Below are 26,909 nucleotides of genomic sequence, written 5' to 3'. Positions count from 1 at the left end.
CTTTCCTCCCCCAGGGATCTTTTTAAAATAGTGGACTCGCTCTATATGTTACAGATGCCGGACCCTATAGTAAGCTTCCAGGAATTCTGTGATAAAATCGCAGGATTCTTCCACTCGAAGATTGCGGACATTTATTCGAATCTCGAATTACAAAGATACGTTACCCCTCCTCCGCCTGTCCCCTCTTTTCTGCCCTCGAAGGAGGTTTTCCCTACCACCTCTATGAGTTTGTCGGAGTTTCCGCCTCTATCTTATCAGGAGCTTGAACTGCTTTTAAATAAGACAAGGTTGGGGTCCCCATTGGACCCATGCCCCCTTAAAGTCCTGAAGGAGTGTAGAGACTCCTTACTGCCCTTATTGTTGGACATCATGAATAGGGCTATGAGAGAGGGCATTTTTCCATCTCAATGGAAGAGTGCGGTGGTCAAACCCCTCCTAAAGAAGCCTACACTAGATCCCGAGGTGCTTAAGAATTTTCGCCCCATCTCTTTGCTTCCAGCTCCGGCGAAGATGCTGGAGACTCATCTTAATCAACATCTGGCGGCATTTCTTGACTCCTCGGGTCTCTTAGATCAATCTCATATTTACAACAAGGGGTGGTGAGGGACAGAGTCTCTGAATTAAGCAGAAAGCTCTCACCCAGTCCTGGGCCAGGGACAGACTGATTTGCATATAGCCAGGTTCTGAGCTGGGATGGGGCAGTGAGATAAATAACGGTGATGGATCAAGCCCTGATCTTTGGACTGGGTAAGAGTGGTCTGCTTAATTCAGACACTCTGTTCATCACCACCCCTTTTCTGAATCGTTTTTGGCCACTATAGGTGTGGCAGGGTATACTCAGACATGAGTCCCTTTCTCACTGCTCCATCAGGATTCAAGCAAGCCGGGCCGAAGACGGCTGAAATGCCAGAAACCGGTCCCCGGTAGCTTGTCTCCTTTCTGGTGAAGAATTGGCTTGGTAGTTTAGTCTGCCCTGTTCCCATGATGCACTGGGCCAGGGACAGACTGATTTGCATATAGCCAGGTTCTGAGCTGGGATGGGGCAGTGAGATAAATAACGGTGATGGATCAAGCCCTGATCTTTGGACTGGGTAAGAGTGGTCTGCTTAATTCAGACACTCTGTTCATCACCACCCCTTTTCTGAATCCTCTTAGATCAATCTCAACACGGCTTCAGGAGGCACCATAGTACTGAGTCAGCCCTTACGGTCGTACTGAACAACATCCGAATGGAGGTAGACCAGGAGCATACCACCGTCTTGGTCCTTTTGGACTTGACAGCCGCCTTCCATACCCTATCCCCTTCGGTTTTAACATCTCGCCTGAGGGAGATAGGGGTGGAAGGGGCAGCTTTGAGTCTGCTGGCCTCCTTTCTGGACCAGAGGGAACAGAGGGTTAAGCTGGGAGAGTTCCTATCTCCATCCCTGCCTGTGCAATGTGGGGTTCCACAGGGGTCGGCATTAAGTCCGACCCTGTTCAACATCTACGGGGCCCCGCTTGCCAGGCTAGTAAGATCTTTTGGGATGGAGGTACTCTCCTATGCTGATGACTCACAGATCTTGGTGTCCCTCTCCCATTTGGGTAACTCGTCACCATTCAACTTTAGGGACTGCATGGAAGCAGTGTCCCAGTGGATGATCTATAATTCACTAAAGTTGAACGGTGAGAAGACTGAGATCTTGGTGTTTGGCTCAAACAATAACATCTGGTCACCTGAATGGTGGCCGCCTTCGTTGGGGACCTGTCCTACTCCGGAGTCGGCACGGAACTTGGGAGTATTGATTGACCCCGCCCTCTCCATGACTTTGCAGGTGAAGAGAACAGTTGCTACCTGCTGGGGTATCATTAAAATACTTCGAAAAATAAAACATTATCTGTCTCCTCAGACGCGGAAGCAAGTGGTGGTAGCACTTGTCGCTTCGCGACTTGATTATTGTAACGCCTTATACACCGGCATGAATAAGAGCCTGATACAGCGTCTTCAGACTGCCCAAAATGCGGCAGCCAAAATTGTTCTGGACGCTCCTAGATTAGCGTCTGCAATGGCAGCCAGGAAGGCCTTACACTGGCTTCCTATTGAATCGAGGATCATCTTTAAAACGCTCTGCCTGACTTACGGTGCACTCTCCGGTAAGGGTGCAGGGGGTGTCAAGAAACTGCTGCTAACCTATGTACCGGGCAGAGACTTACGCTCCTCCTCAAGGAGCCTGCTGGTGGTACCTCGCTTCCGTAGGAGTAAATGGGGCGGTAGGGCTTTCTCTTCAATTGCCCCTAAGTTATGGAATACCCTTCCTTGTGAAATTAAATCTCAGTCTTCCGTTTTGCTGTTTCGGAAAGCACTGAAAACATAGCTGTTTGCAAGGGCGTACCCGTAGTTACTGTTCATTTGTTTTCATGGATTTGCTGTTAGGCGCCTTGATGCCTTCGGTCTTAGTTGCGCGCTATAAGATTCTTTTCATTTCATTTCATGTAGCCTTTCTTTTATCGTTTATGAGGAGTGCTATAGTGTGTTCTCTGCTCCTATTGTTATTACACTTGATGCTGGATCGGCTTTTCTCAAGTTATTCTTGTTGTGTAAGGCCTAAACAGATGCATTCCCATAAAACAATAGTAGCTACTAGCCCGGTGTGGGAAATTAGATCAATGGTTCAGGCAAACACTGTATGTCTATCAAGAAACAGATCAGAAGGGGGTTTTAAATTAAAGTCCTGACTTCACTCTCTCATATGATAGTCAATAGTAGATTATACCAATGATCTTCAGGGAGTTCCAATTTCCAAATGGCCACCTACTTGTGAGCAAGGAAGCTGCAAACCATACGATTAAGAAGAGCCAAGGGGGGTGGCCCTGCCCTGCCCTGCCTTTTCCTGTCTCTGACAGGCGCGGACAGGCCCACCCTTGGCTCGGCTTTGCCCGGGTGCGACCCCAGTATGTCCTGCACCACGGGGAAGAGGCAGCGCTTTATGTGCGATGGACACGCTTCCCCCACGTCATCAGCTGCAGTTGCACCTTGGGACAGGAAATCCCACCAGGGTGAGTAAAGTGCGGGCAAATAGTTTGAGCAGTTTAGGCAGCCCCCCAATCCCTCAATGTCAAAAGCAGCACCAGACTGTCCCGGGCTACGAGGGGGAGGGGCAGTGCTTTATGTGCAATGGACACGCCTCCCTCACATAGTCAGCGGCGGTAGTAATTGTGGGAGTAGCACCCTAGGCAGTTTGGGCAGCCCCCCAATGTCAACGGCGGAACCAGACTCAGCCACAGTAAAAAGTCAAAAACCAGGTGATCCAAAAAGCAAGAAATCTGAGCATATTAAATGGGAAGCACCCATCTTGCAATCAGACCTTGAGGCACTACTAACTCTGTACATGCTAGACTGATCATTGCATACATACTACAGCATATTCAGGCCAGACAAGTGTTCCAAACATCCATCCAAAAAACAGTGGCTATACACATTTGAAAACCAGATGATACCAATTGCAGCCAACTATTCCTTTGAGACCAATATGAGAAAGAAAAAGGTTCTATCTTTATGCTCCAGAATCTGCAAAAGGGACATAAAGTTTGGCTGCTCATGCTCATTACAGTCTATTGGAAAACTATGGAATATGTGTAGCTGTCCTTGAAAGACTATTGGATAATACAAAGAGAGGCACTGATCTTGGCAATATGTTAATAGTAGGGATACTTTTACTCTTATCCTGAATAAAGACTAAAACAACTTCTCATTATTTTCAAGGAGCTCTTCCATTCAGACCAAACTGATACTACAAGACTAGTAGGACTTCTCTTTGACTACCTCCTGGCCCAAGACTCATAGATGAAGGGAGACAATAGCCGGATTGAGAAATAACCTAGGCAACCTGCCATAAAATAAATCTCCAGAGAAGATGGATTTTCTAGAGAATGTTAAAGAATTGAGAAACCCTCTGCTGACTAATCCGGGACATTTGGGCTTTTTATGCGTAGACCGTAGGCTGCTTTCACTCCTCCTCTAACGAAGCCCTGACCAATGTGATCCCCAAACTCGGGACGACATTACGCACTATGCTAAGTACCGCCTCTATTCGATAATAAGCAAAGGTCTATAAACACGAGCAACAGGCTGTGAAAGGTGATCCCTTCCCTGATTCATAATCTCAGGTGTGATTAATCCTAGGTCGGATACTAGATGGAACATTTAAGAACACTTATTTACCTCAAAAGGCAATACAGAGATGCACTCAATGATTGTGGCATCATTTCTATCAATGAAGAGCAGGCTTTTAAATGCATTGAGTGCAGATATTTAGTTAGGGTTCTGTAAAGATTAGGTCTGAGAGGTGATTTTAGTAGTCATATCAGATGGGTATATGACTCTCCACTAGCCAGGTGACCTCTGGGGCATTTATATGAGAACCTTTCCCCATCGAGACGGGGACCAGACAGGGATTATCACTTTCTCCCCCATATTTCCCTACTTGCACTATGTTGATTATCCATTGTTCATGCCAGATCATAGGTATCTACACCTCTGCTGGAGAATCAAAAGTGCTTCTCTGTACCGATTCTTTTCTTTTGACTACCAGTGTTCCCACATCTTCATTCCCTGCATTTTTTCTTCAACTGAGGACTCCTCTAAATTTTTCAGCTATAGGATTAATTGGAGCAAATTTGAAGTGCTCCCTATGACATATAGGAGTTCTCGATCAGACATAGTTGGCTATGGTTTCAAATGACTGAGAAGTAAACCAAAGTATCCGAGAATCTTGGTTAACACATTATGGCTCAACATCATTTCGGACAATCTGAAATATCTGGTACAGAAAATGAATAGTGAATTTCACAGATGGTCAGAGCTACATATTTCGTTCTGAAGTAAAGTGTAATTTGTCAAAATGGTTATTGCCTTCTACTTTTATTAGGTTATCAGCATGTTGCCCCTGACAATGACCCACATCACACTATAATGCGTTGACCAAGACATTAAAACCCTTTTATGGAGCAGAGATAGGCATCAAGTGAGCCCCTGAAACGTAATGCACACCAGGAGGTCTCAGGCTCCCACACATTGAATCTCTTTACTTCACACACCATCTATCCCAACTAATCTACATATACAAAATAGTGGAACCCATGCCATTTTAGGTGCACAGTGAAAGTGGGCATCTGCACAAATGTGATATAATCAAAACTATATTCCCAGGTTCAATCACTATACCAAATACTAGTATACCTGCTCCTTACATAGCACATTGAAAAAAAACAACTGAAACTAGACCCTCTGGTACTAAGCAAAGGTCTATAAACACGAGCAAACAGGCTGTGAAAGGTGATCCCTTCCCTGATTCATAATCTCAGGTGTGATTAATCCTAGGTCGGATACTAGATGGAACATTTAAGAACACTTATTTACCTCAAAAGGCAATACAGAGATGCACTCAATGATTGTGGCATCATTTCTATCAATGCCATTTTAGGTGCACAGTGAAAGTGGGCATCTGCACAAATGTGATATAATCAAAACTATATTCCCAGGTTCAATCACTATACCAAATACTAGTATACCTGCTCCTTACATAGCACATTGAAAAAAAACAACTGAAACTAGATCTTCTGGTACATGTAGCAGCACTACTTTGAGACAAAGCAGGCATAAATAGAGGCCGGCGGGCACCCACTAGACAACCTGGTCTCAAAGGGGTTTCTTACGGTGAACCAATGTATAGTGAGCAGTGCAATTCACCCTTTACTGGAGTTACATACTGATTATGATCTAGATATGGCTCAGGGATGGAGATAACTACAACTGACACAACGCTCAAAATGTAGGATAAGTATGATACTGATGATATTCCCTGATTCTACAATACACTCTTATCTTCAGAGATGCCTGAATGAGTGGTACGTGGACTGTAAAATAGAATCATCTCAGAACTGATCTCAAACACCAATATCTCCAGCCTGAAACAATCCTGGCAAATATAACAAACACATTTAGAATGGTCAGAAATTATGGACACCACTGATAAGAGATTAAGGGAGGATAGACTGCAGTTCATGAATTAAATAATACAACATAATTGATACTGGACTACTGCTAAACCTTTTAAAGCAGGCATGAACAGTACTTAGATATCCTAAAGATATGGTCATGTTGTAGGAAAACTTTCTGCATAGCTGATGGTCATTTAGCATAATTCACACTGACTTGAAGGAAGTCTGGCATACAGCCATGTTACATTGGTGCAGGTTGTTGTTGCCTATGTTAGTCGTTGCAAAACTATATTCTGCAGCACTTGGAGTTGGTCGTGTTTCCAGCTTGTAGAGAATGGTTGACTGAGTTTGTCCAAATTGCCTCATTTAAGAAAACAATTATTAGAGTTATAGATAGAATGGACACATACACCAATGTGTTGCCATCTCCACTGGGGTGAGCATGACAAGTTTCAGGACTTGGCATAAAGGACCATGGGGTTTACAAACAGACTGCCCCACTCATAAAGACACATACTGTTGGCTGATTGGACCCTTAACCTTGAGCTGATGTTGAGTTATGTGTGAAGAGTCCTCCCTCTCTTACCCCACTGCCCCCACCACCCCACCCCTCTCCCTCAGATGAACTCAATTGATTTGAACTACTGGTAATGTGAAAGGCAAATGTGGGTGAAAAATAGATGGTCCTTGAACTTCTTTTTCTCTTGCTGTGCATACTATTATAGGAACATATAATATAATCTGCCCCATATCCGTATCTCCTTGGAGGGACCTACTCTCAGTTCACCTTTCTTCTTTTTCCTTTTCCTCCTTTTCTTCACCTCTACTTGGAGATGACTCAGGGACATTTTTGTGAACTAGCTTAAGGCTCAACACTCGGTGGTGTGGCAGTAGAGAAGAAGACAAGTTAATTTGAATTGAAGTTTTTGTTGTTATATAATGCTGACATGTCCGTTAAGAATACTTATTTTAAATGTTTTCTACATATAGTTATGACTATTCAATATGCTACTGAGGGGTTCCAATATGCGCTGCACTTTAAATAATGCATGCACAGTGGGAAAGAAGCTGTGACAATATTACCGGGGGTGTGGCTGGGTGGGCCAACAAAGAAGACATGAACAATTGACCTCACAGGGAGGGCACTGTAGATTCAGTGTTCGTCAACAAATCCAGCCATGTCCATGCATTGTGGGAGGCTGGGGAAGACAGGAGACCATTGAGTCCTGAGAGGGCCACAGTCTACTGGCAATCAGACTCTGCGGGGATGGGTCGCCATGTATAGTGGACGGCACAGTAGAAGTGTAGGCTGCCACACTCCGTCCTGTTTCCTTCTGCAGCTCACCTGCTTTTACCAAGAGGACATCCGTTGGTGTCTAGGTGGCGGACAGGACTAAAAGTATTGGTCATCAGCCCAAGAGACTATGGCAGTGAGGCGACAAGGTAGGACCCACTAGGGAACCTTACTGCTGTGGCCTATCTGCCATCCCTGTCTGACATCCCTGAATAAATTATAGTGGCATGAGAGGAGGCAGTGGTTCTTAGGGGAGCCCCCACTATTGTGCTCAGGGGACCTTCATACTAGAGTGTTATGCACCAGCTGGATTTGAGGCTTGGCCGGGGCCCTTGACAGCAATTGTCTCTGGAGTAGGGGGTCCAATCAATTACATCCCGGCCACCTCTGAAGAGAGACATTACAGCAGTAGGGGTGGTGGCAGACATTAAGAAGGGCCCCCCCATGACTGGGTTCCTCCCCTTGCTGGATGGTTGCTCCCTCACTGAATTCAGGAAATGGAGGGGCCTGATTAAAGATACTGGAGGAGACACCTGGGCTTGAGATGCACCCAATCTGGCCAACAGTGGCTCAAACTACATATACCCATGTGTGCAATACTCCTGGTCCCACCGGCTGGTGTCGCAGGGTTCCTGGATCATCCTAAAGACATGGGGGGAGGGGGAAAAGAGATTGGACACAGTTTTTTCTGTGAACCACACTGGTTGTTATGCCGCTTGTACCGACTGTAAAATGCCTCGACTGCCTAAAATTAGATATCATACCAATGCTAAACATCACACCATGTTCCCCAGAGCAGATCAATGAACAAAGATTAGCTCTGTTGAGATTAACAAAGACTTCAAGCAAAGGCAATCTTCCCAAGACATCTAGAGATACTGTTGTCATCTTTGCACTTAGGCACCTGAAGCTCACCTATAGACCTGGCTACAACCCTTAATAATACTCCAGGATTGTTCATACAGCCCACAGATTATTGAGGATATGCTGGTCCAGGTTCTGCATGAACATAAGAAGCGTTCAAAACTGAGTTATGATGCCCTGGGGCTAGTGAACGTCACCTACTTCATCCACACGCTATCATGACCCCTCTACAGCTTTTTCACATGTAGGCTTCCAGCAGCTAACACCAGAGACTCTACCTGCCTCAAGCACTTTTGTGCTGCCTCTGTGGGTCCATTGAACCCGGCCTCCGTAGGTCCTTCCGGCAGGGATGCATACCTAAGCTGGACTTTTTTAGACCCCAAAGTAATTGCACAACTCACTCTGCAGACCCGCACCTGTTTTTTGCTAATACGTTGAACTGTGAGGGGTCAAACAAAGGGGGTACTTTGCTTCTACAGGAGACAAATACCCCAGCAGAGGCAGGCTCTGAAGTAACTGCATCGAGCAAACGAGATAAACCCTGACAGACATCGAAACCTCCAAGACTTCACTGTAGGCTAAAATTAACTAAATAGACATTGATGTGAACTTATTATGAAAGGATCACAGAAAACTAGCAGGCCGAGTTGCATACTCAAAACAGGCCCTGGAACCCCATGCTATCGAATATCAGAAATATTTTCAAAACATAACAGATAGTCACAAAGACCATTTACTTCCATGACTGACACACTCCTGGTAGGGGCACACCAAGAGGAATCTCTTGAGAAAGACAATCATCAACTCCTGGTCTTCCCAGATTATACCCTGGCAGCTCAGCATCAAGGGACTTCCTTCACACAGGTCAAAAATAAACTAAGGCAGCTGGGTCTCCAATACTCATTGCTATTCCCTGTCAGCCTAAACTTTACAGCTGGACATAAAACTAAGCCTTGAGACACCTGGAACTAGGCCAGAAACCGCAGGTCCCCACAGCGGTCTGGAACTTGGGACTAGAACCAGTGTCCTGTGACTGCAGGACACTGCTAGAGCTCTAGTCCTTTCACATTAGCAAGCACAAGAAATCGGCACTTATGGTGGCAGCTTCATTCTGGGGTCTGACCAGGGAAGTTATGGTCTCATACCCAGAACACTCTGACAAGGACCCCTTGTCCATGCCGTTGTCTTCACTGCAGGGCCTGGAGTCTCCCTTCGAGTAACTCCTCAGATGGCAAATTACCTCCTATAGCACCCAAACAATTCTGTTTGGCTATGCAAACCTTTGCCATGTTGACATATCACAATTATACTAATAGAGCCCCCTTTTTGCTTCACCCATAGGCCCTGCAAGCTCTGAAAACCTGAGAGTCTGGCCTTGATCCCTTTGAGATGATCTGGACTTGGCCACCCACACACCCCATAGAACGTGTGCTACATTTTTGAAGGTATTTCAGGAGGGGGGGGGGGCAGCCATTTGTTGTTTGCCTCTTGTAGTCTTTTGGTTACTGTTCACCAATGTTTCATTTTATTATGCAAAGCTGTGGACTGTGATTTTTTTTTTTATAGAGAGCTGCTCACAAAGAAAAATGTGACCGTACTGTGGGGAGGGACAGATGGGGGAGATCCTTGCACAGGGGATGTAATGCAAATCCTAGTAACCCTTATGACGCGAGTATGAGGACATAATTTCATGACTTCGAACATCAAGGTAATGTAGAGCCCAGCAAAATGTTTTAAGGTCCATTCTATCCTGCAACGCAAAGTCTTACAGGCAGCTCTATTGCAAGAATCCCACATAACCTCAAGCAAGAGAATAAGACTTCAGAAGAAGCACTGTTGGGGGCAAGTCTTTCCCATTTACTTTTTCCCCATATGCAAGGGGTGCTTTAAAATAAATAGATGTGCACACTCCCATTATAGTGAACACAATGATAACTGAAAGTGCAGGTAGATTTGTCTTGCTGGAGGGCAGATTGGAAGGGGACCCAATATTCACTGGAAACATTTATGCCTCTCATACTGAACAGCGGACCTTACTATACCAACTATCTACTCACTTAGCACACACAACACATATTCTATGGATACAAGGAAGTGATTTCAATAGTCTTCACACATATATCTGGAGAGGTCCTGGCCCCCTCTTCCATACACGCAAGCCATACCCATTGTAAACATATTGTCACACTCTGGCAGTGAGCACTGATAGCTCTCTACTCTACACGTTGTTTCCCTCAATGCATGACTTGTATGAAGGATTGGATACAATAGTCTGCTCCATAGTACTCACCCTTCAAGTACCCACCTCTGATTACCTAGACAGAGACATATCTGATCATAACCCCTTACACCTAGAGTGGGGCAGAGCGCTCACATCCAACGGTGTAATTCTGATGCCAGCAGCCCCTGCAGCGCAAGGGCCCCCCCAAACCTTCAGTGGCCCACACACCCTTAAGAGGGGACCCGTTCTACACAAGGCTGGTGAATATCAATGAATATAGGAGACTCAGAGGCCCCTCTTTACATTCTGCAGGGTGGCCCCATCATTTTACTTTATGCAACTGCTCTCACCTATCCCCACCAGGCGTCTTCAGGTCCTGATGTTAGAAGACCCTACTTTACGCAATACCCTTGCCACCCAAATATGCAATTACTTTGCAAGCAATGAAGGCTCTGCCTTCTCTATAGCTCTTGAGTGGAGATGTTCAAGGTGGTGGTGCAGTTCACTGTATCCAGGCAGTGTTAGGCAACCAGAGAACCCAAAAAAGAGTTGCCCGGAGTAGGGAATTTATATATTAAAGCTGGGCAACAGCTTCTTGCAGATGCAATGGCGCAAGCAGCCCTAAGCAAACTGCCTGGAATAGAAGCAAGCCAAGTTGAAAAGCTTGGCTGAATAGACTATGCTGCTTATACTGCACCCGCTCGCTCAGCAAGTGAAAAATGTGGATGTTTACTAACCTGGATAATATAAAGTGAGAGGAAACACTTGCCTATAACATCACTCCAGGATGAAGCAGAACCTTTAAGATTTTTTCACCAGGATATAACTGAGTTCATTTGCAGAATCTATAGCCGGCTATATGACGCAGCACCTGATAGACCACAGTCACTTGCAAATAGCATTCTTTACAACCTAGACCTTCATAAGGTCTCAGCGGAAAGGAAGGTCGAATTAGATAGCTCTTCACGGTCTAAGAAATTGATGTGGCCATATATGATTTGCCATCCCTGAACACCCCAGAAACAGATGGCCTTCCAGCTGAATAATTCTATAAGGCATACCAATTGCTTTTGGCACGTCACTTGGCCAGGCACTAAGAAGAGCCCTAGCAAAGGAAAGGTGGCCTGCTACAATGCACAGAGCTACCAACTATCAGGAGCATTGCAGTGAGGGGAACGGCCTGCCGCTACTCTGTCGGTGACAGCCGTGAGGGGAACGGCTTAGCTGACCAATCCACGTGTTGTGAAGGGAACGGCTTAAACTACTCTACCCAGCACGCTTGGGCGCCTGCTGCTGACGCTGCACTGTGTGCCTGGAGGTGCGATAAAAATCCAGCTGAGCTGCTGGGGCAGCTGGGACGCTACCAACTATCAGGAGCATTGCTGTGAGGGGAATGACCTGCCGCTACTCTGTTCATGATAGCCGTGAGGGGAACGGCTTTGCTGACCAATCCACGAACCGTAAGGGAAACGGCTTGAACTACTCTATCCAGCAGGCTTGGGCGTCTGCTGCTGACACTGCACTACGCTCCCGGAGGCGCGATAGCAATCACGGGGACCCATCCTTACCAGTCATAGCCCGGAGGAGGCTGGGCTGGTCCCCTTCTCTTGGCCCTGCCATCTGGGCTACCTGTAAGCAGCTCCAAGGTGTTTTCTTCCTCCCAGACTACAGAAGACTATCTAAAGTAATTGCTATTGTTCCAGTCTGTGACTGATGTGATTTAAAAGTAGTTGTCTATTATATCATGGGGAAGCGAAAGCCCACTCCGACCCCGGCCCAGAAAACCACAAATACCGCTCTTGATGGCTTCCTGCAAAAGGCGGTGGGAGCTATCGATAAGGAGATAGAGCGCGCGGAATGTAGACTCTCTCTGGCCCCCACACTTGAAGTATCATCTGATAATCAGCCATTGTTCATTATCGATGTTCCCCACATTGATACAGTGGTTAGCATAACGGAGACCAGGCCCCAAGTCCCTATTATGCCCACTGTGATTGTTCTATCAAAGGGTGATTCAGGAGGGCCACGGGAAGGCAAAGCCAGCCCTTGTTCATTACTGAAGGACTCTGGCAAACCACTCACAAATGGGGGAAAGAGGAAACGCAGAGAGAGCGGGGTCTGTCCACAAGAAGAACAATCAGTCGCCTACCACAAAGAGACTTAAATAAACCCACATTGTAGGAAACGTTGTTCTATTGGAGGGCGAGAGAATGGTGGGCAGGATGCCCCAGGGCAAAATCATGGCCAGGGTGCCTCATCCCCAAAAATACCCATTTTAAGGGCCGGGGTAGGCTCCTCCCCAGGGACATAATGCCTCATAGGGACACAACGTCGCATAGTTGTCTACTTAGCACTCCAGAAGGGAGTAGGAATGTAGATCGGCTACACCTACCCCCAGAAAGTACCCTTTAAACCCTGATTTTAACAGGGGTCCGAGCTTATCACCAAGCCAAAAAGAAAATTGTCAGAGCCTTATAAATAAAGCAGTTCATTGGTGCTCTAGGAAAGCTCCCCATCCTTTTAACCGGTTTGAGTACATTATCATGGCAAGGTGGGTGAGTTGGGTCGGTGGCACCAGGAAAAGCCTTGGAGGGGATTGTGTTGTACCTAATTTCAGAGACGCTAAATGTGTTTATGATGCCCTGAATCAATTGCAAGACTCGCCTACCGAGCAGATAAAGGCCAGACCCTTGGGTTTCTTTTACCCTCCTAGTCAGATGATGTCCCTTGGGCTGCAGCCCACTCAGCCCGGGCGTATCATTGACACCCCCATGTGCCCCTCCTCCTTCCATCCAAATAGGTATGAGGTTCTCTCAGACCTAACAGAGGTTGATTGACTAACTAGACAATTATGAGGGTACATGGACAATGAGTCAAAGGGCCACCCATACGCTGATGCTGAAGCAGGAGGAGCTGGGATTAAAGTGGCACCTGGTAAAGCAAAGCCTCTTAAAAATATTAGTATACATTTTGTGGGCCTCTCGGGAAAGGTGAATAGGATTAATCCTACACCTTTTAGGGTGGACGTAAATATAACCCCTGAAAATAGGTGCCCAAGGGAGGGGTCGTCCCAGACACAAGGGGTTAGTCCCCTGGTTCCTTCAGTGTTACCACCAGATACGGATCTAGGCCACTCTATACCCCCAGTTAAGTTGATCTCCTGGAACATTGCAGTTATTCGTTCTAAATTAACAGAGGAGGTTTGGATGGAATATATCAGGGGTTTTGATGTCATCTGCTTACAAGAGACGTGGGCCAACGAAAATATTGAGATGGTTGGTTACCAGGCCTTTGAGGTGCCTGCTACAGCATCATTGTCGGCGAGGGCTAAAGGACGGTTGGTAACCCTAATCTCAGTTAGATTCGGCTCCCTAAAAGTCTCTTGTGTAGGATCCTCTCAGTGGTTCCAATTGATTATGATCACTAGTATGCTGCAGATGAGAGTCCTTCTTGTAAACTGGTATTATACCATTTTTGACCAAGGAATTGTGATGTTATAGAAGCCCTGCAAATGGAAATTGCTAATGCTTCTGGGAAGTGGCAACCTTTATGTGTTTTATGGGTGGGAGATTTTAATTGTACATCTTGTGAATTTAGTACCGAAAGAGTTTGTGGGTTATTGGACACTGATGACCAGCCCTTGGCGCATTTCATTCACACCCCGCAGGAAGAGGCGCTGAATACTATCATCATCGAGAATAACCTGGTCAGCCTGAATAACAGTTTTTCAGTCAAGTGCCCTATTTTTTTGGTGGGGGTAGAGAAAGTTCGATTGATTTTATGCTTATTTCTATGGAATGCTCCTCTCTGGTGTGCGATTTCCATGTGGCTCCGGAAATAGCAAGTGATCACAACCCATTAATTGTTTCGCTTAAAGTAATAGTAAGAACCTCAGGGGGTGATGGTTGCTCGATTAATTACAATTATAATAAAGGCTTAAGAATAAACTGGGGTAAAATAAAGCCAGCACTCTTTGAGGAAGAGACAGTCCGTTCTAATTTAGACCTGATTATGGCTTGCTTGGAACAGGATTCTTCCTCATCCATAATTGTACAGAACTACGAACGGCTCTGTGCTAAAGATGAACCTGTCCAGCTAGGCCTAAGCAGCACCATGAGGCACGTTGGTTTAATGTAGAATGCTCTAGAGCCCACAAAATTTTGAAAATTACTCTACAATCACACCCTCAAAATATAGAACAAATAAAACATGCGAGATGTCTATATAAAACCACCATTAGCGCAAGGAAAGAGGAGTTGAGGCGCTTAGCGGGTTGTATGACGTTACAACGCACACTTTTACAATGCATGCCTTTACAACGCATTTTTTACATCGCAGCATCCTTTACATCGCATGATTTTACATCACATGTCACTACAACGCATTTTTAGAAACTACCTTTACAATGCATTCTATTACATCGCATTATACATTTACAACGCATACCATTACAATGCATACCATTACATCGCATTTAAGGTAAGTGTTGGATAGTGTAGGGTTAATAATTACTATTCTAATTCCAGTGAGTGCAACAGTAGGGTAAGTGTTGGATAGTGTAGGGGTAATAATTACTATTCTAACTCCAGTGAGTGCAACAGTAGAGTAAGTGTTGGATAGTGTAAGGGTACCTTGCGTTGCAATATCTCGCGATGTAATGCCTGAGTTGCAGTGAGATGCGTTGCAATGGTATGCATTGTAGTGACATGCGATGTGATGCCTGCGTTGTAATGGCATGCGATGTAAAGAATGTTGCGATGTAATAATTGCCTTGCAATGGTAGTGCGATGTAAAAGTTGTGTTGTAAAGGTTGTTTCCCGCATAGCGTGGGATGATTTGCGAAGAGCAAGTGCTCTTAGAGATAGCAAAAGTTTTTGGGCCATTATCATCCGTCCCCAATTCACTGAAGAAGTGGGAAAAATGGAGACTATGATCCTAGATGATACCTGGGTATCACACTTTGCGCCCATTTTTTATTCAAATGGTAGGGAGTTGTTGATGTATAACGAGGATCCCAGGCCGATATTACACAGGCAGTAGAGCTTAGTGTCTCACTCACGTTGACTGAGGTGGAGGAGGCACTTTAGAAGGGGATAAGTAGGAAAGCTCCAGGTCAAGATGGAGTGCTATTAGACCTCTATAAGCTAAACATAAATCTTTGGGAACCCCTGCTTACTCAGGTTTTTAATTCAGTAGTGACTGGCCCAATTCCAGTATCCTGGAAAGAGGCCATAGTTGTGCCCGTGTTCAAAAAAGGGAACAGAACTGATCCTGCTGCTAAAGGCCCATTTCTCTAATCGATTCCACCGCCGCAATTAGGTAGGGTAATCTTTGCCCGACTGGAGACCTGGGTGACTAGCAGGGGGATCATTTAAGAAATGCAGTATGGGTACCGGAGGGGACTTGGAACTACAGAGCAGTGCCTAAATTTATCCCTGATCTTGGGCAAGTACATGAGGGCAAAGAGTGGTTCTATCCACCTTGCCTTTATGGACTGGTCCTGTACATTTGATACTGTGAACAGGGGTATAATATGGGCACTAATGACAGACATGGGTTTTGAAAGTGCTCTAATCCTACTCCTCAAAAGGTTACATACCAACACATCTGTTTCCATAAGATTTGGCTCACAGGGGAAAAAGACGAGGCTCATTGCCAGTATGCAATCTAACCCTCCAGAGTGTCAAGGTTGGACTTTGCTACCCCAGATTAGGCAGTGGCCCAGTGTTGCATTGCCCATAGCCTAAAAATGACTTAACATGTGTTCTTTATCTCCCTAACATGCCACTGATCCGCTTTCCTAACCACAAGAGCATATTGAGAGAAAAAACTGAAGTAATGGGAAGAGAGAGCATACAGACTACTGGAGCCTTTTCACTTAGTAATCAATAATACATACAGGCCTGTTCCTCACACATGGCCCGTTCTTCCATTTTCTTAGGTCTAAGTGGGGGATATATACCAAGGAAGCAGAAACATACTCACTTATACATACACTATACATGATTAGGACTGGGGGGTAGCACATCATTTGACTGTACACAGTCCTAAAAAAATTACACCTTTGCGTCAATGCAATGTCTGTGGGAAGCACTAGAAGTAGAACTTGGTAGAGCGTGCCACGATAAACAGTCAACTTGTGCACTTGAATTCCCAGAAATAGTTTCCCAAAATCTACGTTAGAACTGATACAATTCGATGTTTATCTTTCACATAGCGTTCCTTTACCAGGTACAAACACAGAAACGTTTCCCTAATGCCTGGGCCACCAACCCCCAATGCAAACATACACCACATGCTGTCTGGTTGATTGTCTCTTTCAGCATTCTGGTATCATAGAGTCACTAGCAAAGTGGAGTGGTGTGGCTCACTGGTTAGAGGCGGCAGACCCAAGAGCAGAGGACGGCCCGGGACCAGGGTTCAATTCCCGACGCGGCAGGGTCATAGACCAGTGTCAGCGGACTCGATAATTCTCACTTCGGTGCCTACTCTAACCAGGGATCACACTCGGCAACTATTGGCATTAGCTTGCCTCATCTCCACAACGGCCCCCCACATACGCCGGGGAGGCCTGGTTTCACCTTGGAGATACCAAGTAGGGACCATCTCACAGGGAAAGCCAGGACTGGTTCCCCAGCGGTCTACTGCGCAGAGATACTCCTTCAGGAGTCGATTCTAGCGCATAACAAACCCACAATTAATTAATTAATTAATTAAAGTTCACAGGTTTGCCACAACCTTACATCTGGGAGACATGCACCCTAGGCCTATCCATGATATAAAACATTGTAAAGCATCAGCCCGATTACCGAACATGGGGCTCCTAATAGATAAAACAGCAAAACATTGAGGTGCAAGACAGCCTTAATTATGACCTGGCACCAGAGGGCCCAGGCTGAGAGTAAAGCACTAAAAAGAGAAGAGGCCAGAGGACCTAGGAAGCACCCAATACCCAGAGACTGGAATGAGATCTGAATGGGTCTAGTGGAGAAACCATGAGAAAATGCCATATCCCTAGAAAATTCTTTGTAATTTCCTGCTGCACCTTTCAACACAGACCTCCTGGGCACCACTGGCTGGAGGTCTTGAGACTGCCATCTCCTTTCATCCCTATTATCTGTGTGGGTGTGAATTCTTGTCTTTTAACACTGTATCCCTGATCCACATCACTTTATACTGATGTGTGCTAGCCCCTCCCAAAGGGACTGTCAAAGGTTGGAGGTCAAAACCCCTAATCCACCCACCCATTCCCCCACAAAAATCTGAAATATAACTTTTTTATTTTTGTGTGGACCCCCACATTACACAAAGCATTTCACATGTGATTCCTCACCTCAATATCCAGCGAAGTTTCACCTACAGACATTCACAATTGTTTGCATACGTTACGTATCTTAAGAATATACCTGTCTTATGTTATCACACATCACATGCTGACCAACTGACCCATCATTGTTCTAACTTATTTGTATTATGTTGTTGCAGCAATTGATAATCCAATATGATAGGTTATATGAATCGGCTGCATTGCTGATTATGTTTTTATGCAGTGTCTAATTGACTGTAGCAGAAATGCTAATAAAGACATTATTGAAAAAATAATTATCAAAAAAAGAAAATGTATTTTATATGAATTTCATGAACATCAGGGAAGATTACTACCCTCCTGGGCCAAAACTAACAACTCTTGCTCAATAGCAACATCATCACCTGTCCAGGGAAGCACTTGATTATTCTTTTCAATCTATTAATTAAACTGAGTCATTTTTAACACGGAAGGATAAATCGACAATCAATGCCGATAAGACTCCTATTTGTTCCATTTGTTTTCAGGACACGCCTAATTTTTCTGGAACCAAAAAAACAAGATGTAATGGCTTCTGTTGAAGGCTTGCTTGAACCACCTTGTACAGAGTACCAAATTTCTCCAACTGATACAGTTCCCACCCAGTGTGTAAAGAAGACTATGGACTGGGTTGTGAAACAAGTGACCCATTTTCCCTGGAATCCACAAGGAATTAGACAAGACTTCTTGAAAGGTTGCCCAACCAGACACTAAGATCTACTAGCTCAGTTATGGAAGGGAAGCCTATTCACAAAGAGTAAAGAATGGTGGTTATATCACAGCCAACAACTATGGCATAAAAACCACCCTCAGGACAATTCAATTTCCATCATCAAATGGGGCAGAGTCAAAGTTTGTAGCAGATATCAACGCTTTGTTAATATACAACAAACTATCTATGCCTAGCAAGCCCTTATAAACATTTTCTCCTCTCCTTCCATTGTTATACCCAGCAATATGTTGGAACAAGGCTATGATCATGCATTATCTAATCTAATGCAGACAACTCAAGCTTACACACATACCCTTGAACCCATCAAATAATTTCCCTGTATTGCAGTTTGAAGTAATTCATTAAGACTTAGAATGCAGACAAATGATGACCATATTCTAAGACACAGAAGCTGATAATCCAGTTACAGATCAGTGGCTGGGATTTCGTCTGATTCTGATAATACAATTGTCTCAAAATACTGTGAACTACAAGTCCCTTCAGAACTTTTTCATGATTGGCTAAGTGCAAAAAAAGCACAAAAAAGTTTTATTCTCATCGAGAAGACAATGTTTATGATTGTTACATCGTGTTCATTTCTGTTCTGATGGTTTGAGGTTAGTGCCTGAAGCGCAACCTAGTTAACATATCAGTGTTACCTGTGATCATTGGTGCAGATTGGTACCCTGAAGACCACAGTGAGGAATCTTCATAGATGTTAGATGTCGGAGGTCTGATGAGGTGAGGCATGTCCCGGAGCGTACTGCTGCCTAGAACTCTATTGCCCCCTGATCGATTCAGCTGTGCTGCAGAGCAGTTACGCACAGGATCGTTAGGGGAAATATGGAGGGAGCAAGAAGGAGCAAACTGAAAAGATGAGGAGCTGGTATCAAAGAAGGTGCCAGGCACCTGTGCTGGCTTCACAACCGGGGAAGTCAGAGGGATACCTAAGCCGAAGAGAGAAAAATTAGGAAAATTAGATCAAAGGAAATGGGAACAACAGTGACAAACACTTTTTATAGAACAGAACGAATAATACACTACTAAGAATTTTGAGGAAAAAGGAGAAGTTATCTCTAAGTACAAATGGAATGGCACAGTAAAGACATAGTGAAACTTAGGGTCATCGTCCTATTTGACTGTAGATTTTTATCCCAGTGTAACCCATGGCATTCACACACTGTCTGGTGTCAATCCTACTTTTTCATGCACAACAATTCTCTAATTAAAGCAATTCAGGATGTTTATTTGAATGTATGTTGGGTCTTTTACTATGTTTCCATCTAAAATCATGAATCCTCTTTACAGTACAATGTTGACCTTTATTTTTCAGAATATTCTTTAAATGTTCTTTTCCAAATGCAATTTGCATTTATGGCGCTACTGCAGGAAAATCAGATCGACATTCTGTTTTCATGAATGCACAAAATAGCGTTTGTGTTTAAAATGATATCATTCAACATTAATTCCACCTCTGACCGGCGTCTCTGACAGCAGTATTTTATTTGCACATGCCACCTTGAGATAAACACAGATTCACCTAGAACTTTGTTGTGACCTAATCAGAACATGCTCATTAATGGGTAGAGGTAACAACGCCCACATTCATTTTTGACTTTAAGAAAGGGGCATGACAAGGATACCACTAAAGTAGGTCATCTAGTCTCGGTTCTCCGTGCCACGCCAGAACTGCTGAGATGTTATTCGCGGCTTCTGCAGTACTTGGTGAAGGAACAGTTTCATTCAAGTGTTGGAATGCCTCTTGACCTGTTACCTGCTGTTTTGTGACACCTTTCTGGCAATGGGAGCCCTTTTTCTGTGGATGGCTCGCTAGAAATATCACGGCCACCATTTCAAAATTCTCACCGCGAAGCACATTCTCTTCAGAGACCCTACAGCCCCTGAGGTACTGCAATTCTTTTACTTGACATATTGCTTTTGCACTCTCTTGCAACTTCTCCTTTATTAATGGTGTTCTTCTGCCTTCACTGCATGCCTCACAAGTATCCTGTTCTTCACTCAAGACAGCACATAGGGGAATTATGGCTGCATCCTCACAGAATTAGGCTCCTTTATTTCAGACTTAGTCCTGAAGTGCCCTAATGAGTGCTTTATTTTATTATTCTGACTAGATTTCTGCTCAGTGTTCTGGATGAGCTTAATTTCTTTATGGACAGAATAAAGAAGGCACTATATTCTGGTAAAAAATCATCCTAAAGCCATATCAGATTCCCACTGTTCCTCTTCAGTGCCCTCAATGGATGGTTCAGGCTCTGCTTTCAATATGGTTTGCCTGGATCTTCTTGCTCGACACTTGCAATAAAGTCATCAACAAAATCGCATTCAACCTCATCTACTACTAAAAGGCCCAAACAGGACCCTCCTTCGCCACATAAATATATGTCTCCTATATCCTTAAAGACTATGAGCCTGATTATGATGGCGGTGAACCCACCACCAACAGGCTGTTAGTGGCAGGTTCACCACCATCGCAAGGCCATTCACCGCCCGGGGTGTGCTGGAGGGCAGAAAGTCGACTGCCACAGGATCAGACAGAGGCAATCATTATGATTGCCTGTCAGACCCGCCCCGTATCCTCAGAATGATGGCGATGCCTAGCAGGCACCGCGGCCATATTTAGATATTGGATCTCCGCCAGCCTTTCCATGGTGGTTCCCCTGTCAAGGAAAGGCTGGTGGGGATTGACTTTGGGGGCCCGTTGCGGCCCCCCTGGTCTGTGGCAGTATGGATTTGCACTTGGTGGGCACCTATGGTGCTCCCCTTCATTTCCCTGCACTATGTGGCAGGCACCGCGTGGTGCCTGCCACATAGTGCAGGGAAAGGTAAACCGTGCATTTTCAACATGCACTGTTTTCAACAATGTTGAAGATAGCAGATGCGACCACCACAGTAGCGGTGGCATCCTAATACCCCCTGTGGGACCACCGCATTGTTGGCAGGCGGTCCCACTCCCCGATACCATGGTGGACAGACTTCAGTCCATCTGCCATCGTAATTACCCCCTGTATTCGAGAAGATTTGTGCCTTACGACCATTTATTGAAGAGACTAATACCCACATTCAAAACCTTGAAGACAAATGGCCCAATATGAAGTATAGATTAACATTGGTGGAGCAACATGTAAGAGACATACAGGATATCTCTACTAAGTTTGCAGCTTTGGAGAAGGATGTGTTAATATTGAGAAAACTTGCAGAAGACCTAGAAATCAGAAATAGACGTCATAACTTACGCTTATATGCATCTTGGCATCTTCCAATGCCCGCAGCCCTAATAGTCCCATGCATACCAGTGACCAGTGGCTGCCAAAGGATTGTCGCAGACAGAGCCAAAGCAGGAAGTGAGAGCTACTCTGAAGAGCATTTGCTTGGTGCTGTGTGTTTCTGGCATGGGGTGTTGTGGACTAGTGAAGACTGGTGGGAGAAGCTGCAGGCTTAGAGTCTACAGCAAAAAAGCGGGCCGTAGCATCCACGGAATGCCAGCACTGGGTTCAGTTTGCGGTATTGGAGTGCTAGCGCCCCAGTTCCACTGGCCCACTGGGTTGGGGTGGAGACAGTGGCTTCTAGGTGGCTGCTGGTTGCTTCTCCTAACCCACGCCCATGGTGCCAGGGGATTTTGTTCTCTATGAGGTTCTCAGGAGACCTGTCATGAGATCTGTGAGGCACACAAATTCCAGATCTTAAGTACCTAAGGGTTTCGTTTACTCACCTGCATACTTTTTGGCCTGCCACACCAGTCTATTTGGGATTGATACAAGGTTTCTACCAGTAGTGCTTTTGGTCTGGACTCGATTGGACTAGCAAGGAGCTCAGGCCAATTAACCATCCAAATTGTGACTGTCATAGTTGGAATCAAAGGGGGTGACAATGTGTCCAGAAAACTAGTTGAAAAGGAAAAACAGCAAATATAAAATTATTCAAATGATTCAAATCACCCAAACTCTAAACTGGTTAATTCTTTTATTCATGTTGTTCTCACCTGACTTCACTTTTTGAGATAACAAAATGTGCAAAACAGGGCTAGACTCAAGGCCAAAAAAAGCAAAGACCGAACAACTATGCCTTATATCTAACCACATGAAAGCCAGCCATGAGCATCCAGGCCAATCAATCACTGATGCAACAGATAATGTATCCTACAAGCACTCACGATCATAGCAGCACTAAGTTTCAAATACAGGCAACTAAGTCTGAGAACGCCTTCGGTTTTGGATCTGGATAAGTACAGTAACACAAATGCAAATGCCAATGGTGACTATCATAAGGTTGGGAGTAAGAGGGCCCCAATGGCGCTGCTGAAACCGATACTGTAGCAACAGGTATGTTAATTTGTCATATTCTTCATATCAGAACCATCATGCCCACCGACCTGAAAGCTCAATGTGGGTACCTATGACATCAAAGGCATCAGGACCAAAATGTTCTTATGGCTTGCTCCAAACTACATATTCACCAGTAGCAAAGGCGCATAAACTATCCCCATTTATAAGAACTGTAGACCATTCCCCATTAAAAACTTTGCACGAAAACATACAGCAGCACAAAGCTGGCTCCGACCTAAAAGTCAGTAGATCGTGGGAAAATCTGGAAGGCGTGGCATTGTCCTGGGAGTTGCCTGCTCTACCATCAACTGCAGGTCTGCACCCCGCTACAGAAAATCCATCCAGAAGCTACAAACCAAAACTCAAGCCAGAAGTCATAAAAAAAAACACACATGTCTTATCATCTTCAAGCTCAAAAGCTAAAAACTCCTCTTTTTACTGCAGTATTCAGTGTTTTGACTCTTCCTTCTTTCTAAAGACACAGGTTAGACCAGGAAGCAGAGGATCAGGGTCACAGCTGGAAAGTTTAATGCTCGACGAGTTTGACATATCTAGCAAAGGACAAATGATGGATCAAAGTTATGATATAGCTACTGTATTCGCAGATCAAAATCACAAAGATTTATTTCTAGACCAACAGATATTGACAATGATGAAGGTTATGTGTAAAACCCTAGATACAATCACTGATGCAATTACACTACAGGCATCAAAACTTGATGCTCAACTTGGACTCACTAAGAAATTCACAACTTATATAGTGACAATTGATCGTCGGATGGCCGATGTAAAAGAAGTGGTAAAGAAAACTTAAAGGTAAATCCTAATCAAGAAGCCTTAGACAATGAAAATTGTATTCCTTTAGTGGAAAAACTGCTGGAATTTCCAAAGGTGATAAATGATCTCATAAAGGGCTCCTCGCAAAACCTGTCAAGCAATTCAATCACGAGTCAAAGAACAGCATCCGCCAGCTCAATATCAGCACATAAGGCAGCCTCACCAAGGCGAAATGTCCTGACTCCTGACTCAATCAAATGATTATTTAAGGACGGGTGCTCCAACTAAATAGTCAGAAAACCCTTGAGTTTTGAAAATTGAAGCAAAATCTGTAATTTTCAAGAATCTACAAAAGAAAAGGAAAAAAGTTAAAAAAAATAGTTTAAGATACAACTAAATACAGGTGCGGGTAAAAGAGTCAGCCCCTTCTCCATCTTAACACCTACAAAACATTCTCTCCAAACTATTGCTCAAAAAACCAAAGAGTTTAACTCCCTGAAAGCAGTAAAGGCCTCAAAGCAATTACTTGATAAAGCTACAGTTTCCACTCATTTTAGGCAGAACTATTGAGCATTCTTAAGTATTTATGAAAGAGATGACTGGGTCTGCATCATCCAACAAAGTCAAGTTAGTCAGCACCAAGTCTACAAGTAAATCTTCTAAAGGAACTGACCCAAATGTACCTAGTGTTTCTCATTCTGCATCGAGCTTGCCTAAATCCAAATTTGAGAGAGCAGAAAGCCTTGGAAAATCTGACCTTTCCTGTTAACGATGTGGGAGAAGATCTCATTTGGGCAATTTAACATTTTTTTTTGCTGTTAATCAAACTTGCTTTAAATGGGGTAAAAAAGGTCACTTAGCATGCATGTGCAAGGCTGTTGTTGCACATAAGGGACCAGCTAGAGCTGTGAAAGCTATTGGAGGTGATAGTGTTGATTCTGGGAATGAAGGTGAAAGTTATGAATTGTTAATATTGTCTTCTTCTTCTACACAATTGGAAGGTGTGGTAGAAATTGCTTCCATTGTTGAATCGCATAAGAGAAAGTCCCCTGCATGTGCTATAAATTTAAATGGCAGAAGTATTAAGTTTCTTGCTGATTCAGGTTCTCTTTTTCCCCTCATCAATGCCAAGGACTTTTAAGAATTAGGTAACATTCCTGTTGTTCAGTTTAACATAAAAATCTTTGCTTATGTTGGGAAAAAGGGTGGATGTTCTTGGCAAATTTCAGGGTAAATTAGAATTCAAGGGGGATTCAACACATGGGACTGTATACATTGTAAAGGAAGATACGAATGTATTAGGTTGGGAGGAGCAAGGAGAGCTGGGGATCATTCTAGACCCAATCATCCGAACATGGTTTTATCAAAACCTGAGGCCAAGCAATTTTACTCCAATCTGCCTGAGGTTACCTCTGTGCATACTGTTACCACCAAATTATCAGTGGGTGATTGGATTCAAAGGTACCCAGAGATATTCAATGATGATTTGGGTAAACTTGAAGGTTGTCAGCACTGTATTGTCTTAAAAGAAGGTGCAAGGGCCGTTGCACATAAAGTACATAAAGTACCCCTTAGTATGCGTGGTGAGCTCAAACAGGAACTTGAGCGATTATTTTGCATGTATTTATATATGGTTTAGGAACCATACAATGCTCTAACAGTATTATTTTATTCTACTATTTATACTGTACGCATTATATTTTACAAACAGTTTTACTATTATAGCAGTTAATTTCTTATGCTTGAGAAAGAAGACTGTTCAATAAAACCTTTTATTGAAAACGCCCGTCTTTCTACTTCCTCTGCACCTCAAGTGAAACGAAGCATGCACGATTGACTGAGTGAAATATCTATCTATTGTTTCCACGACTCTGAAGATACGTTTTATCTTGGGAAAACAAAGTTGTCATGTTTATGCGGTTGTCAGAGACTAGTCCCTTCTTGTGAATTCAAGAAAGTTTCTAGTGACCTCTGAGCTAGCTGGCACACATAATTAAGTCTAGTATATTCGATAGAGACCTAGTGGACCTCAGTCCTACGTCTAATCTATAGGATATATTATTCCAATGAGCAGAGCCTATTGGGAATATAGGAACTACACTACACCAGGACTAAAGGGGTTGCCATCGTAGTTAAAGTAATTACTGTTATCCCTGATCAGAAGGCTGTGGATATTTATAGGAGATGGGCAATTATTGACTGCAAATTTGGTAGTGAGTCCTTTACAGTGTGCTAGATATTTGCCCCTGTCATAGATGACTCTGGACTGCTTAATTTTCTAGCAATCGATTACCGTCTTGGCATGCGCTATATATAGTTTGTGGGATTTTAATTTAAAAGCTCAAGAGAAGGGCTTAGGGGCAATGAAGCGTGCCATGTCGGACGCAAACCCCAATTCTATAGATCTTTTAGGAATCTAGTGAAGATAGATATTGGCTTACTTGATGTCTGGCCTAGCCCGAAAGCGTCTGATGCTGGGTACACTTACTATTCAGTCCCCCATGGCAATTTTGCAAGGCTGGATTATTTCTTGGCCTCGCCATTATTTGTTAGGGATGCCCAAGGAGAACTTTTTCTAAGACTAATGTCAGACCATAATCCCATCGTCATGGAACTCCCACTTGACGGGCTGAGAAGTGTGCCTAGAAGATGGGCGTTCGAATGGGTTCTTTTATCAGACCCAGATTACATAAATCATAATAAGGGCTGGATTCCAGTGTTTCTTAAACTTAATAAAGGTAGTTCCTCTCCCTAGATGGTCTGGGACGCTTTCAAGGCCAGTAGAGGAGGGGAAACCCTTAGCATTGCCTGCCAGAGGCATGGTCTGGGGCAGATGAAAGAAAGTTATCAAAAGCTAGGTGTTTTGGAGACAGAATTGGTTGTAGCTGTGGTCTCCGGGAGAGCTCTTACCCCCGTCTGAAGGAGTTTACAGCTGAGAAGTTCACCAGGACATTTGTGGCTATAGATCAGGAGTGCTATGAACATAATGAATAAGTTGGGTGACTATTAGCAGTTAGGTCAAGGCAAAAGCAGGCAGTTGGGCAAATTAGTCAAATCAGGAATATGCAAGGCAGTTGCTAACTGATCCTGCGGAAGTTAGAGAAGCATTCCAGGAATTTTATGCCAACCCCTTATAAAGCCTCTTCCATAGTACACCCTGAGGATTTAGAGTTATTTTTGGACCCAGTGACGTTTGCCAAAGCAACTCAGGAGGAGAGGCCAATTTTAGGGGCAGATAATTAACCAGAAGAATTTCAGACGGCCTTCCAGGCTCTCCCATCTGGGAAGGCGGTGGGAATGGATTCTATACCACTGGAATTTTATGAGATTTTTTCCATAGTACTTCTCCAGGAAATGCTGGAGTGTTTTTAGGCAAG

The 26,909-nt window shown here is 44.3% G+C and overlaps 1 protein-coding gene across 1 annotated transcript in view; it reads right to left on the bottom strand.

Annotated features, from left to right (window-relative positions):
- Positions 1-26,909, bottom strand: part of LOC147748891 (myomegalin-like) — a 1,575,921-nt gene that overhangs the window by 265,672 nt on the left and 1,283,340 nt on the right. The window contains exon 31 of the mRNA XM_086928761.1: positions 19,072-19,359. Coding sequence (XP_086784887.1) covers positions 19,072-19,359 — 288 coding nt within the window. The remainder of the gene's footprint in view (positions 1-19,071; positions 19,360-26,909) is intronic.

The sequence above is a fragment of the Lissotriton vulgaris genome, chromosome 1_1, assembly GCF_964263255.1.
Source record: "Lissotriton vulgaris chromosome 1_1, aLisVul1.2, whole genome shotgun sequence".
NCBI lineage: Eukaryota > Metazoa > Chordata > Amphibia > Caudata > Salamandridae > Lissotriton > Lissotriton vulgaris.
This window is presented reverse-complemented; position numbering and strand designations above follow the sequence as displayed.